The 14,832-nt window shown below is 52.6% G+C and overlaps 5 protein-coding genes across 5 annotated transcripts; 2 read left to right on the top strand and 3 right to left on the bottom strand.

The window, feature by feature from the left end:
- The first annotated feature begins 6,845 nt into the window (after positions 1–6,845).
- LOC140654183 (histone H4) lies at positions 6,846–8,180 on the top strand. The gene has a single exon (XM_072867249.1). The coding sequence runs from the start codon at positions 6,875–6,877 to the stop codon at positions 7,184–7,186; it is 312 nt and encodes a 103-aa protein (XP_072723350.1). The 5' UTR covers positions 6,846–6,874; the 3' UTR covers positions 7,187–8,180.
- A 137-nt stretch (positions 8,181–8,317) lies between these two features.
- Positions 8,318–8,769, bottom strand: LOC140654167 (histone H2A type 2-C). Its single transcript, XM_072867225.1, has one exon. It carries the CDS (start codon positions 8,720–8,722, stop codon positions 8,333–8,335), a length of 390 nt encoding a protein of 129 aa, XP_072723326.1. The 5' UTR covers positions 8,723–8,769; the 3' UTR covers positions 8,318–8,332.
- An 806-nt stretch (positions 8,770–9,575) lies between these two features.
- On the bottom strand, positions 9,576–10,117 carry LOC140654160 (histone H3). Its single transcript, XM_072867214.1, has one exon. It carries the CDS (start codon positions 10,069–10,071, stop codon positions 9,661–9,663), a length of 411 nt encoding a protein of 136 aa, XP_072723315.1. The 5' UTR covers positions 10,072–10,117; the 3' UTR covers positions 9,576–9,660.
- Positions 10,118–11,460: 1,343 nt separating this feature from the next.
- Positions 11,461–11,979, top strand: LOC140654175 (histone H2A type 2-C). Its single transcript, XM_072867237.1, has one exon. It carries the CDS (start codon positions 11,508–11,510, stop codon positions 11,895–11,897), a length of 390 nt encoding a protein of 129 aa, XP_072723338.1. The 5' UTR covers positions 11,461–11,507; the 3' UTR covers positions 11,898–11,979.
- A 605-nt stretch (positions 11,980–12,584) lies between these two features.
- On the bottom strand, positions 12,585–13,386 carry LOC140662289 (histone H4). Its single transcript, XM_072885624.1, has one exon. The coding sequence runs from the start codon at positions 13,350–13,352 to the stop codon at positions 13,041–13,043; it is 312 nt and encodes a 103-aa protein (XP_072741725.1). The 5' UTR covers positions 13,353–13,386; the 3' UTR covers positions 12,585–13,040.
- Between the last annotated feature and the right edge of the window lie 1,446 nt (positions 13,387–14,832).

The following is a 14,832-nucleotide window of genomic DNA, read 5'->3' as shown; positions in this document are numbered from 1 at the left end:
TTGCAGGAAAAGTGCACCTGAGCTCTGTAATGCTTCAACAGGAAGATAATTGGGAGAAGGGCTAATCAAATTGGGACTTTCAGGGTCTTGTTCGTAAAAGTTATGTAACATAAAATAACAATACAGGAATTAAATAAATTGGAGTGGGTGTGGGTATTGAAGATTTACCTTCACAGTTTACCAAAACCAAAGTAAAATAAATATATATATTTTTAAGCCTGTATCTTATACGTGTTTGTAAATCAATGAATGAGACTTTCCATTGACTTGACTACATAGTGAAAGAAAGTAGCAACCCTGGGAAGAGATGACATTTAGCAGCTACCCAGACACTTCATAGCATAGACAGAGGAAAAGCGTAGACTGTGAGTGACGTGTCAGCAAAATGAAAACTCATGTTGCCTACTTTTGTTATTTTGAACTCATACACATTTACTTCAGTAACCTTCACTGGAGGAGATTTAAATGCCCCAGCCCTCAGTTGTGGCTTCACAGAGTGTTGATTCACATTTATTGGTGGCTGAAATTGAGGTGGCTAAAATGGTCACCATCCCAGTTGTCTGCCTGGCTTTTCTCCCAGCAGTTGCTACCCTCTTCCCCATTCCCAACAGGGATAGCTAATAATATGTGTAGCAGCTTCTGATCTCCAACAGTTAGAGTCTACTATCTTAAAATAAACTGAAGTAACTTCAGAAATTTCATTACATTTCTGATCTTTCTTTTTTAATGGCTTTGCAGAAAAGACATAAAATAACTTTAGCAATGTAGATTTGCTGCTTGGAACATGTGTTCTTCTCTACATTAAAGAAATACATGCCGGAACAAAATTTTGGAAAGTTAATCTGCATTTGGCAATTTTAAAAAGAGTTTGCTCTGCAGTCAGAGCAGATAGTTTAGAAGGAATGGACAGATGAACTCAGGCAAAGAAAAAATCTGGTAAAGGATTACATAAAAGGCAGGAATGGCTGTTTCACCTCCAGCTGAGCAAATGAGAAAAGGAAATAATCCTGTTTTAGGTATAGGATGTTGTAGAAAGACTTCATGAAGAAGGCGCCACGTAGACTCTGACATCAGTTTGGCTTTCCCAATGAGACCGGAGGGAGGTAGACTTCATCGTTCATTAAAAGAGGAGGAGAGCGATATCAGGATCTCCAGAGATACTTTTGGGGAGAGAATCACTGTAAGGTCTACTACATCGGAATGACTTAAATCCTTCTCACCTCATGGGCACCCCAGCAGGCCACACTACATCACAAACCTGCACAAGATCGCGGTCTGAATCCTGCAAGTCACTTCCCTTCAGATACCCAGATCTGTCCAACTTTTGCTGTTATCTATTAAGACGTCTTGGCATAAGCAAGGAGACACGTGAACCACAGTGAAGGGCTGGCACTTCACCTGAGAGCTATCAAACATTCCCATCTCCAGTTTAGGACCTGCCAGTACTTGTTCCTAAGAAAATGAGCTCTGGGTTATATTTAGATATGTTTGCAATAATGAGAGGCAGCACAGTAGTTGTTCTTCTCAAGCAATTTTGTTAGGAGGCATTAGCATGAGAGCTAGCCACACAAATGTGGCTAATGGGCTGCTCTACCTGCTATAGGTGAGTGCTGTGGTCTGTCATTCTTAGACAGCTGGAGGACGTACAGCTAACATGCCTCTGCACCACAGCCCCTCTCTTTCCTTCAAGTGACAATTTCCGGAGAGATTTAGGTGAGGGCCTTTACATTGTGTTCTGCACTCCCGCATACATGTTCCACAGGAAAGAGGTGTAAATACTCCCTGCAACCGTGATGACACTCCTATTACAGTTACATCCATGCCTTACTTGCCCTCAGTGACTTCATCCTTCGTCTGAGTTACAAATGTAATAATTCATGTGATCAAACCAGCCAGCACAGTTTAACAGCTTTTAACCCTTAGCTAAGCAATTTTAAAGTGGTGCCTACCAAACTACAAACTTGTTGCAGCTCAGCAAACAAGTCTCTGCCTACATAATACTAATGTTGCTGCTGCTGCTGTTGTTAAGACTCCTAAGTGTAATAAGGCCACACAAGGCCTTTTAAATCCAGTGTATGGCTGAGCATCTATAGTGGGCAGGACAAATAGGGTAGGGCAACGGATGACTGTCCCCATAGACTCAGCTTCCTGGAATGTTGCGCACTCCTCCCTGTACTCTTGATTAAGGGTTGGGGCACCTATTGTGGCCTCCCTTCATCATTGCGATGGCATGTCATTTGGCAATTGAAAACCTATAGTCCAAAACCTGGATATGTCCATAGTTAGGAGACACTGGGAAAGATGCCCTCCCTGGGAAAGTGAGAAAAAAAAACAACAGCAAAAACACAGGGGGCCAAAACCCTTCCCAGAACAGCTAATGAGGAAAAAAGATGCACTTTGTTCTCTACTGTATGGGAGTTTAGCAGGTTAACACATTTTTACTTTTCTCACACACAGGCAAAGAAAAGATCCTATTAAACAGCAGAATTATTTATGTCTTAAAGTACTTTGGTCTTCTAAAACTAACCTAAGGCACTTGACAAACTCTCTTCTGGACCACCCTGGCATGCTTTGCATGTAGTCATCAACCAGTGATTGAAGACCTCAGGCCCTGAGGCAAACTGTCCATGAAAGGTAAGCAACATTAACAGAAGCTCCATCAGCCATGGCTCCCCAAGAAATCATCTCCTCCTAAATCAACACTGCCTCTCTTTCACCTGCATTTAACAGTGAATTCCACCAAGGAAGGGTGCCACCACACTGTCCTTTCAGAGCAGCCTCTCCATCAGCACTGAAGCCTGGCTGCTCAGAGAAGTGAGCAGCCCACACAGAGCAATGCTGAGCAACCCACTCTTCCTCCCACAACACCCTGGCACTTCTGCATGCTTTCTGCCCTCCACTCTTTCCTATTTGTGTGCCAGTGCTCCCTGTGAATGCTGGTAAGAGAGAAGGAGCAATGTGATCAATCCACACGCCCCCTCCAGCCAGAGCCATGTTTGTTACCTACAGAGGGACAGTGTCCTTGGGCACATAGTGCACACACAGTTGGTCTGCAATCCACCATCTCCCTGGCTGGTGACACCCCAGGCACTGATGGGACAGGCGTCCAGGTACATTTGGGTTGGCAGGCAAACCAATTCTTTGCCACACAGGCAGTGATGGTGGCACAGAGACAGTGTCTCTGTGTCGACTGGACTTCTGCCAGCAATGAGAGCCAAAGCACTGTCACACACCATGTGAAGGTGCTCTCATGAAGTGATGCTGCCTTGCCGGTTTTCCTCCGAGGTGTGGGGGTGAAGCAGGTACTGGCTCCAGGTAAGGCTGTTTGTGCCATCTTTCTAGAGTAGGAGTATCACAAGGTAGCACTTGGGTGCCAGCAATATAGGCTGTCTGTCTTCCCATAGAAGGGAGCAAAAAGTTTTTGAAGAGTTACTCAGTGTGTAAGGGTGCTGTGCTGTAGCTTATGTTTTTTACAGTACATGCTTTGCAGCTGTGCAGTCCATGGGCTGGTGCCAAGGTGGCACTGTCCCTAGCTAGGATGTCATCCAGACTGCCAGGGGCTCTGGAAGGACCAGCTGGTGCCCAGATTTCCCCACAATATATAAACGAGGCCAGTCACTCGGCACTCCTGCTATCAGAGAGTTAGGAAGTCAGGAATCTGACTTCATAAGCCTCATGAGAGTATATGTATACAGTGTGGGCACATTCAAGAAGGATATATTTCACCTATTTTGCCTGCAACTTGCCTTCTATGATCTGGTCCCAGAAAGAAGGATTGGCTTCCATAGTAAGTGTAGTAAGTCTAAAACTTGGTCTTCCTGACATAGCTTTTTTTCTGTTTTGGACACTGAAAATGCAATCAAGTTTTGGTTGATTTGTGCTTGAAATAAAGAGTAGAATAACAAGGTTAAGTTTTGTGTGCGGTTTGAGGTTAGTAGTTTGTAACATCTTACATTTAATTGTATGGTTAAAAAGACTAGCACACAAGGCCAGCAGCTAGAAGCAGGGATCAGCCTGTGTCCAGCTGTATAGAGGTGGTAAGTAAAGAGAAATCATCTGGGTTTTTGGGTTCACCCAAACTGCAATAGGAGGCACCTACAAGAAAGGAAACATCATAGTCCAAATTACCCAAAGCTGTTGAGAAAAGGGCCTGTTGATCAATAAGGTAAACATTTGAGTAATTAATCTGATATTAACTGTCCAGATCTAATGCATGTTCATTTATATAAACATATTCCCTGGGGAGGGGAAAAAAAAAAGAAAAAGGAAAAAAAGAGAAAAGAGAAAAAAGGGTTTAGGCTCAACAGTTGAACCAAAACTTAAGTGGAGGCAAAGGTGTAATCTCTGCTTGTTTTATTAATTCTTTGGAAGAAAACGTGCCTTGGCATATTGAGTACATGGAAAGGCTTTCAAAGGGAAAGGCTTTCAAGGGTTACTGCTGTCAGTGACATCAGTGGATGACGACAGGAATGTTTGTTTGCATTTGACACTAATGAAAAGAAAAGGTTCCTATACTTGAAAACTGTTCCATTTTAGGTTTTTCTTTTTTCATTTTACAACATGTGATTATTCTCCTAACATGGGGAATCATCTTAGCTGTGGTTTGGGTTGTTTTGTTTCTTTTTCTCACCTGGTTACGGTCTCTTCAGTGTTGAAGGAGACACTAGCTCATTCTCTATTGGGCTAGTATTAGGGACACACAAGCCATACCTCTGGGAGAGGACAGAGGAAGAATACAGAGTGTAGTAGTAGAACTTGTTTCTGCAGTTAAGAATATCAGCAGGGATCCAGAGTTGGGAGAAATGAATGGGCAATAGGAATGGGACAGCCTTGAGACTATGCTGCCCTTTGAATTACATTCTGGACAGAGACTTATGATCATAACACTGGAAGAACTGAGGAATTCACAGGAAACTTCCATCTAGGCCAATATCCCATCTGTGACAGAGGCCAGTAAAAAAACCTATAAGAATAATAATTGATATCTCATCAAAACAATGCCTTAGGTCCTAGTGATTTGTAGACCAGGGACTCACCGAGTCAGGGGGGATGTCCTTGAATTGGAGAGCTTTGAATGGATTTTTCTCCTGTATGTTTATTGATTGCTTTCTCTGGATATAGCAGCTCTCATTTTTCATGCTTTAGGATGTGGCTTTAGCAGGACAAATTAGAAAAGGCTGAGGAACAAGTACAGTGGGAGTGCGAGATGGACAGATGGGTGATAAACGTGTATACTACATGGTGTTTATCCATTTCATAGAGGAGAATCTCATTTATATACAGTTAAGTGTCCTCGGTGTGTGTGTGTGTTACAAAATGGTGCTGGAAAACATGCTTTCTGTGGTGTAGATGAAGTGAGACAAAGTGTCAGCCAGCATAGAGAGTGAACTGAACCCCCCTTCCTGTAGCTGAAGAGAGGTGAAGAGAATATCTTTTAAGCAGAGGGAATGACAAATCATTTGAAAGAACAGAGAAAAAGAAATCAGGAGTCTTCCGGGCCAGGCAGAGACATTCCTATATAAAATATCAGAGCTGAAAGATACTGGGAAAGAATTACGTCACCATTATATTTTTAGATCCCATCACTCACACAGACCTTCTCTCCTGGAGTCACTGTGGCTGAGGCAGAACCAAATGCCAATGTCAGCAAGACAACGATTGTCAGAGTTCACAAAGATATCCCTGAGCTTCTTGAAAGGATCTCCTCTGTCTCTGTGTGGATAATGATGTCTGTATTCAGCCATGATGAGCACAGGCAAACTCTCCATATTGGAATTATGCTAATTTCATTAGCCCCAGTGGGCCCTGAGCTAGAAAAAGGAAGACTGCAAGGATAGCCAGAAGAAATGAGGTATGGATTTAACAGTCATGATGACTGATTTTCAGAATAATGAAGTTGTACCAAAATAACAGAGAAATGTTGTCACTGGCAATGTACACTGGTGAAAGGAAAACATATTACATGAAAGAGAGTATCTATCCACTCAGAATGATGTCAGGCCTTTGAAAACATGGAGGTACGCATGCACATAGCTGACGTAGCCATTTTTGTTGTGCATTTGACATGCATGACTAATTTTCATCTAGTTAGTAGCAGTGATCTAAATGGAAATATAATGCTTTTTCAATGTGACCAGGATGTCTGGGACTTAATAGGAAGCAACATTCCAGACACAGGATAGAAAATAAAGGGCCTTCTACAGTTCTGTGCGGAAAAAGCCCTTTGTGGACTCGCCAGTGATGCTATAGTTCTGAGAGTCAGGCACAGCCAGCTTCTAAAAAACATGCATGCTTCTTTCTGGTCTGAGGTGAAGGCATAGACGTGATTTTCCTGATGCTTCAAAGCATAAGTCAAATACTAGCATAAGGCCACGGAGGTTACCTGTAAGTTGTTTTAGCAGCCGGTTCCCAATACTACCATTGAGTCCTTGAGATGAGACCTCAGAACTACTGAGACATGGTCAACATGACCTTAACAAGCGTCCGCGGGGGCTGCAAGGCCGCCGGCTCCGTGCGCAAGGGCGCGCTCGGCCCCTCGTAAAAGGAAGGTGTGCGCGTCGCCGCCCCGCCCGGAGGGTAAGTCGCCAGGCAACGGCGCTTCGGGGGCAGCGGGACTGGGGGAAGGCGAGCGAGGCAGAGGCAGAGACGGAGGCGGGGCCTGGCGCGGCGAAGCCGGCCGGGGCACCGGGGCGGTGCTCGAGAACAGCGAAGGGCGAAGGCCCCGCCTCGCGGCGCCCGCGCAGGGGGCGGAGGCCCAGGCCCCGCCCCCGGCAGCCGCGCCCGCCCCTGCTCCCAATCAGGTCGGCTCCCACCCCATAAAGGCCGCGGCGAGGCCGGCTGCGGCTCAGAGCTCGGGGCAAGCGGTAGCAGCAGCATGTCTGGCAGAGGCAAGGGCGGGAAGGGGCTCGGCAAGGGGGGCGCCAAGCGCCACCGCAAGGTGCTGCGCGACAACATCCAGGGCATCACCAAGCCGGCCATCCGCCGCCTGGCTCGGCGCGGCGGCGTGAAGCGCATCTCGGGGCTGATCTACGAGGAGACGCGCGGCGTGCTGAAGGTCTTCCTGGAGAACGTGATCCGCGACGCCGTCACCTACACCGAGCACGCCAAGAGGAAGACGGTGACTGCCATGGACGTGGTCTACGCCCTCAAGCGCCAGGGACGCACCCTCTACGGCTTCGGCGGCTAAAGTTTTCTGCTCCCGCATCATCTCGACAACCCAAAGGCTCTTTTAAGAGCCGCCCACTTTTTCTTTTGGAAGAGCTGTGTTGCGTTGCTCCACTTGTCTTAGTCTTTGCCGTGTTTTTGCTCCCTTCCAGTTTACTCTCCCGCCCTCCCTATTCCCTCGCACTCCGCCCCTGGTAGTGCTGCCGAGCAGCAGCCGGTCTTTGCACTTCGGCCCTGGGTTCCTTTCTGGCGCCCTGCTCTGCTGCATCGCTGCCCTTCGGAGCCCTCCCTTCCCGGCAGCCGCCTTCGGAAGAGCTTGCTGCGCCGCTCCGCCCTGCAAGGCGAGCGCTGTGCCAGTTTGTGACTCTACCCGAAGCGTTTACCCACGCCAGGAAGGCCTGGAACCGGCTGGGGCCTGAAGGGCGAGCTTAGTGCCTCTCATCAGCAGCTTCGTTTGGAGAAAGCACGGGCCAAAGGAACAGTCCCCCTGCCCTAACAACATAAAAAGAAGGGAAAAGGCAAAACCCGGCTCTGTCTCGCCAGGTTCTCCGCTGCAGGGCAGCGGGACCTTCGTTTCCTCCTGCCCGCTCGTGCCCGAAGGGGGAAACCGCGGTGACCGACTACACCGCGTCCGCTGCAGCCGGCGGGTGGGGAAGGGGCCTCCTTCTTCTTGCCCGGGGGGGGCGGCCGGCGGCCTCCGTAGCCGGGCCCGTCTCCGGCGGCGAGCGGGTTAAGCGCCCTCGCTCCTTCGAAAAGCCCGCGCGGGCGGCGATTGGCTCCGGGCGATTCCGCGCGCGGCAGAGCCCGCGCTCCGCTCCGCGGGGGCCCAGCACAGCACCACCGCCCCACCGGGCACCGCCCGCCCGGGCAAGTAGCGCGATGCTCCGCCCGCCCGCTGCGCGGGGCCCAGGTTGCGGCGCCCACGCGGAAAACGCAGACTTCCCGGCCGCGCCTGAGCTCTCCGGGAGAGCGACCGGGCCGGAGCGGCTACAGAGGGCAGACCCCCCTCCTCTAACCAGCCAACCCTCCCGTGAGAGACACACGCACGCACGCCGTTCCCCTGCCGCCCGCTCGGTAGCATCTCAAGCTCTTTCTCGAGAACGTGGGTGGCTCTGAAAAGAGCCTTTGGGTTTCGCTTGTCTGCTCGGGACGCTTCCGCGGGCCCAGTTTATTTGCTCTTGGCTTTGTGGCTCTCGGTCTTCTTGGGCAGCAGCACGGCCTGGATGTTGGGCAGCACCCCGCCCTGCGCGATGGTCACCTTGCCCAGCAGCTTGTTGAGCTCCTCGTCGTTGCGGATGGCCAGCTGCAGGTGGCGGGGGATGATGCGCGTCTTCTTGTTGTCGCGGGCCGCGTTGCCCGCCAGCTCCAGGATCTCGGCCGTCAGGTACTCCAGCACGGCCGCCAGGTACACCGGGGCGCCGGCGCCCACCCGCTCCGCGTAGTTGCCCTTGCGCAGCAGCCGGTGCACGCGGCCCACGGGGAACTGCAGCCCGGCCCGCGACGAGCGCGACTTGGCCTTGGCCCGCGCCTTCCCGCCCTGCTTCCCGCGGCCCGACATCCTCGCTCGATCGCTCTCGCTCGCTGCTGAACTCCCCCGGCGACAGGACAAAGCAGGTGAGCTGCCCGCGCCCTGAGGCCCGCCCTTATATCCCTTCCCTTTGCGCGGCCCGCGGCTCCTGATAGGTCGAGGCGCCTATCGGCGAACGCGCACCCAATGGCGGAGCGAATCTCATCCTGACCAATAGCGAGGGCCGCAGCTCCGAAAGGCCTCCGCCCGCGCTCCCGAGGCGGCCAATGACGAGGCGGGAGGGGCGGGCTTTAGCAGGCGGCTCCGCCCGCACCGAACGTTCCCTCCCGCCGCCGCCTCCGCCCAGACCCGCGGGGCCGCGCCGCCCCGCAGTTGCTTGTATCTTCTCTTTTTCTGTTGCTTAAAAGCAGCCGGGTTGGCGAAGCGCGGCCTGGGAGGGCGGAGGTGAGGAGGAAGAGAGGAAGAGACAGTGTGCCTGTGTCAGTGAGCGGGACTAAAGGAGCGGGTACCGGGAGAGGGGAAAGGCGGCCCACGTCCCCCCGTTGTTTCACGCTAGGTCTTTTCCCCGCGGGAAGGTTTCGCCCCTTTCCAACACCGGGTCACCCCAAAGCTTTCCGACTTTCCAGAACCTACTCGCTTCCTTGCATGGGAAAACCACCGTAGCTCGCTCCCTTCTGTGTCCCTGTCCTCTTCCCCAGCCCCACCCCAAATGCAGAGGGACACTGTACTCGAACACGGCCTCTGCACTCACCGCCTCATTACGTCTATACGCTTCTGTTACAGCTTTTGCATCGTTTATCAATCTGAATGTTTCAATAGTGAATTTTAGGAGTTTCCTGAAGCAAAATAATTAGTAAAAATTATCGCAGTGTCACAGCTCTTTTCATTGTTTATGGAGTGGCTCTTAAAAGAGCCTTTGTGTTGATTACAGTATTTTCTCAAAATGTATGGTAATGTTCCAAACCGCTTTATGCACGTTCACCGCGGATGCGGCGGGCCAGCTGGATGTCTTTGGGCATGATGGTGACGCGCTTGGCGTGGATGGCGCAGAGGTTGGTGTCCTCGAAGAGCCCCACCAGGTAGGCCTCGCTCGCCTCCTGCAGCGCCATCACGGCCGAGCTCTGGAAGCGCAGGTCGGTCTTGAAGTCCTGCGCGATCTCGCGCACCAGGCGCTGGAAGGGCAGCTTGCGGATCAGCAGCTCCGTCGACTTCTGGTAGCGCCGGATCTCGCGCAGCGCCACCGTGCCGGGCCGGTAGCGGTGCGGCTTCTTCACGCCGCCCGTGGCCGGCGCGCTCTTGCGGGCCGCCTTGGTGGCCAGCTGCTTGCGGGGCGCCTTCCCGCCCGTCGACTTACGCGCCGTCTGCTTCGTGCGCGCCATGTCTATCAGGCAAAGGACTAAAGGCAGTAAGGGCCAGAAGCACTGACGTTGTGCCTGTGTTCGAGGTGAATATATAGCACTAGTCCCTCCTCTGATAGGCGGATGGGCACATGCTGAGTCTGATTGGTGGATTTAAAGTTCAAAAATCCCGCCACTGGCAGGTACCGCCTACCCCTTTGCGTCTTTGTTCTTGCTGTGTACTTTGTGCCGCCTAAAAAAGCCACCCTTTTATGACTATATTTTTTCTATTTCTGGAAACCGTTAATATATTACTGATTTTAAATATTTTTAGACATTGTGTAAGCTAATAATTACGACTTCTTTTTTAAAAGATTTTTTTTCTTTTCACTCTGAAATTTTCTTTTTTTTTCCTTTGCATGGATATTTCCATGCAGAGTTAACAAGGGTAAAATTTCTCTGGAGGATACATGATTATTTTTTTAAATACATTGAAATATTATAGGAACATACAAACTGTACAAAGAGAACAGAGGGGAAAAAAAGATGACAGTTGAAAAGAAACCAATAGATTAGAAATAATAATGAAAACTGAGACATTAGAAAACATAACTTTAATCAAAAAATGAAAAACATCTACCTCTTTTAGTCCCTATTAATACTACAAGAGCACAACAATTGACCTAAGGAAATGAGGAGCAGAGAATAAGTATAGGAATCAAAGCCCGTAACAGAAGCGTATAGACGTAATGAGGCGGTGAGTGCAGAGGCCGTGTTCGAGTACAGTGTCCCTCTGCATTTGGGGTGGGGCTGGGGAAGAGGACAGGGACACAGAAGGGAGCGAGCTACGGTGGTTTTCCCATGCAAGGAAGCGAGTAGGTTCTGGAAAGTCGGAAAGCTTTGGGGTGACCCGGTGTTGGAAAGGGGCGAAACCTTCCCGCGGGGAAAAGACCTAGCGTGAAACAACGGGGGGACGTGGGCCGCCTTTCCCCTCTCCCGGTACCCGCTCCTTTAGTCCCGCTCACTGACACAGGCACACTGTCTCTTCCTCTCTTCCTCCTCACCTCCGCCCTCCCAGGCCGCGCTTCGCCAACCCGGCTGCTTTTAAGCAACAGAAAAAGAGAAGATACAAGCAACTGCGGGGCGGCGCGGCCCCGCGGGTCTGGGCGGAGGCGGCGGCGGGAGGGAACGTTCGGTGCGGGCGGAGCCGCCTGCTGAAGCCCGCCCCTCCCGCCTCGTCATTGGCCGCCTCGGGAGCGCGGGCGGAGGCCTTTCGGAGCTGCGGCCCTCGCTATTGGTCAGGATGAGATTCGCTCCGCCATTGGGTGCGCGTTCGCCGATAGGCGCCTCGACCTATCAGGAGCCGCGGGCCGCGCAAAGGGAAGGGATATAAGGGCGGGCCTCAGGGCGCGGGCAGCTCACCTGCTTTGTCCTGTCGCCGGGGGAGTTCAGCAGCGAGCGAGAGCGATCGAGCGAGGATGTCGGGCCGCGGGAAGCAGGGCGGGAAGGCGCGGGCCAAGGCCAAGTCGCGCTCGTCGCGGGCCGGGCTGCAGTTCCCCGTGGGCCGCGTGCACCGGCTGCTGCGCAAGGGCAACTACGCGGAGCGGGTGGGCGCCGGCGCCCCGGTGTACCTGGCGGCCGTGCTGGAGTACCTGACGGCCGAGATCCTGGAGCTGGCGGGCAACGCGGCCCGCGACAACAAGAAGACGCGCATCATCCCCCGCCACCTGCAGCTGGCCATCCGCAACGACGAGGAGCTCAACAAGCTGCTGGGCAAGGTGACCATCGCGCAGGGTGGGGTGCTGCCCAACATCCAGGCCGTGCTGCTGCCCAAGAAGACCGAGAGCCACAAAGCCAAGAGCAAATAAACTGGGCCCGCGGAAGCGTCCCGAGCAGACAAGCGAAACCCAAAGGCTCTTTTCAGAGCCACCCACGTTCTCGAGAAAGAGCTTGAGATGCTACCGAGCGGGCGGCAGGGGAACGGCGTGCGTGCGTGTGTCTCTCACGGGAGGGTTGGCTGGTTAGAGGAGGGGGGTCTGCCCTCTGTAGCCGCTCCGGCCCGGTCGCTCTCCCGGAGAGCTCAGGCGCGGCCGGGAAGTCTGCGTTTTCCGCGTGGGCGCCGCAACCTGGGCCCCGCGCAGCGGGCGGGCGGAGCATCGCGCTACTTGCCCGGGCGGGCGGTGCCCGGTGGGGCGGTGGTGCTGTGCTGGGCCCCGCGGAGCGGAGCGCGGGCTCTGCCGCGCGCGGAATCGCCCGGAGCCAATCGCCGCCCGCGCGGGCTTTTCGAAGGAGCGAGGGCGCTTAACCCGCTCGCCGCCGGAGACGGGCCCGGCTACGGAGGCCGCCGGCCGCCCCCCCCGGGCAAGAAGAAGGAGGCCCCTTCCCCACCCGCCGGCTGCAGCGGACGCGGTGTAGTCGGTCACCGCGGTTTCCCCTTCGGGCACGAGCGGGCAGGAGGAAACGAAGGTCCCGCTGCCCTGCAGCGGAGAACCTGGCGAGACAGAGCCGGGTTTTGCCTTTTCCTTCTTTTTATGTTGTTAGGGCAGGGGGACTGTTCCTTTGGCCCGTGCTTTCTCCAAACGAAGCTGCTGATGAGAGGCACTAAGCTCGCCCTTCAGGCCCCAGCCGGTTCCAGGCCTTCCTGGCGTGGGTAAACGCTTCGGGTAGAGTCACAAACTGGCACAGCGCTCGCCTTGCAGGGCGGAGCGGCGCAGCAAGCTCTTCCGAAGGCGGCTGCCGGGAAGGGAGGGCTCCGAAGGGCAGCGATGCAGCAGAGCAGGGCGCCAGAAAGGAACCCAGGGCCGAAGTGCAAAGACCGGCTGCTGCTCGGCAGCACTACCAGGGGCGGAGTGCGAGGGAATAGGGAGGGCGGGAGAGTAAACTGGAAGGGAGCAAAAACACGGCAAAGACTAAGACAAGTGGAGCAACGCAACACAGCTCTTCCAAAAGAAAAAGTGGGCGGCTCTTAAAAGAGCCTTTGGGTTGTCGAGATGATGCGGGAGCAGAAAACTTTAGCCGCCGAAGCCGTAGAGGGTGCGTCCCTGGCGCTTGAGGGCGTAGACCACGTCCATGGCAGTCACCGTCTTCCTCTTGGCGTGCTCGGTGTAGGTGACGGCGTCGCGGATCACGTTCTCCAGGAAGACCTTCAGCACGCCGCGCGTCTCCTCGTAGATCAGCCCCGAGATGCGCTTCACGCCGCCGCGCCGAGCCAGGCGGCGGATGGCCGGCTTGGTGATGCCCTGGATGTTGTCGCGCAGCACCTTGCGGTGGCGCTTGGCGCCCCCCTTGCCGAGCCCCTTCCCGCCCTTGCCTCTGCCAGACATGCTGCTGCTACCGCTTGCCCCGAGCTCTGAGCCGCAGCCGGCCTCGCCGCGGCCTTTATGGGGTGGGAGCCGACCTGATTGGGAGCAGGGGCGGGCGCGGCTGCCGGGGGCGGGGCCTGGGCCTCCGCCCCCTGCGCGGGCGCCGCGAGGCGGGGCCTTCGCCCTTCGCTGTTCTCGAGCACCGCCCCGGTGCCCCGGCCGGCTTCGCCGCGCCAGGCCCCGCCTCCGTCTCTGCCTCTGCCTCGCTCGCCTTCCCCCAGTCCCGCTGCCCCCGAAGCGCCGTTGCCTGGCGACTTACCCTCCGGGCGGGGCGGCGACGCGCACACCTTCCTTTTACGAGGGGCCGAGCGCGCCCTTGCGCCTGGGTGTCGGCCGTTTTGCGGCCCCCGCCGACCTTTCGAGCGGGTTGGCGCAACGCTCGCCCGGGCCAGCGCTGCCGAAAAGGGTTGGGAGCTACTTACCTTGACTTTGCCGTCTTATTCACATCATATTCTGTCCTGCCATCTGCTGGGCATCATTTAATTTTCTTCAAAAATTTTCTCATTAGTTTTTCGACAAGATTACATAAGTGTTAGGAGCATCTATTGGACTTTCAATTATTGTTGCTCTTTTTCACAGTGTTATCATAAACGTTTTGAGTATTACTGTATTTCTATACGTGGAGCACAACATATTTACCTTTTGCATATCAGCATTTGTGTAGCACTTACCATATTGCTTGTGAGTACTAATTATTTCCAAGAATGGGCTCTATTTCCAATAATGGGAGCAGCTTTTATGGTTTGCTTTTGTTTTGTTTTCCTTTTTGCATAGCACTAAATTCTTGAACTCTTAATCTCGATTTCTTTTGATGCTGGGTACTATATACAGGGAATGAATATGACAGTATGTTATGAAGTAGTTGAAACAGGTAGAATTTCAGTGAATATGATCGTCAGAAACAGTAGGTCGAGTTTATCTTCCTTTCTCCCATTTGCCTTTTTCAGATATGGGTTCGAGGCCTACATATATCCTGGAAGTCTTTTAAATAGCATTCCATATGAAAAGACATATATATTACCTAGAAGATAAAGAACAATTGTTAATAATCTATAAAGCAATAGGCCAACTATAGTAAATATGGTATTAAGTACCCGTGAAAATTCTGAAAGCACTTCTTACAGTTTTTCTTAATTCTGTTCTCTGTTCTTTTAGGTTATCTCCATTTAAATTGTTCTTACATTTTTCTTCTTACCTTCATAAATCATCAGCCTAGAGAACATGGTTCGTGGGTTTGGTTTTTTGTTTGGGTTTTTTTTGTTTGGTTGGGGGTTTTTTTAGAAAATCAGCACAAAAGTATTTTTATATGTGGATGAAATTCTAATTTATATGTTACAAACACTAAGTTGACCTCTTTATATTTCATCAGTAAGGACCAGCGTTGGAGATGTGAAATGTGAGCATGTCAGCTGTAAACTGAATTTCAAAATGACTCCCAACT

This window comes from Ciconia boyciana, chromosome 1 (genome assembly GCF_034638445.1).
Source record: "Ciconia boyciana chromosome 1, ASM3463844v1, whole genome shotgun sequence".
In the NCBI taxonomy this organism is placed as follows: Eukaryota; Metazoa; Chordata; class Aves; order Ciconiiformes; family Ciconiidae; genus Ciconia; species Ciconia boyciana.
This window is presented reverse-complemented; position numbering and strand designations above follow the sequence as displayed.

Coding starts and splice junctions, on each gene's coding strand:
- LOC140654183 (XM_072867249.1), top strand. CDS start 6,875: ATGTCTGGCAGAGGCAAGGGCGGGAAGGGGCTCGGCAAGGGGGGCGCC.
- LOC140654167 (XM_072867225.1), bottom strand. CDS start 8,722: ATGTCGGGCCGCGGGAAGCAGGGCGGGAAGGCGCGGGCCAAGGCCAAG.
- LOC140654160 (XM_072867214.1), bottom strand. CDS start 10,071: ATGGCGCGCACGAAGCAGACGGCGCGTAAGTCGACGGGCGGGAAGGCG.
- LOC140654175 (XM_072867237.1), top strand. CDS start 11,508: ATGTCGGGCCGCGGGAAGCAGGGCGGGAAGGCGCGGGCCAAGGCCAAG.
- LOC140662289 (XM_072885624.1), bottom strand. CDS start 13,352: ATGTCTGGCAGAGGCAAGGGCGGGAAGGGGCTCGGCAAGGGGGGCGCC.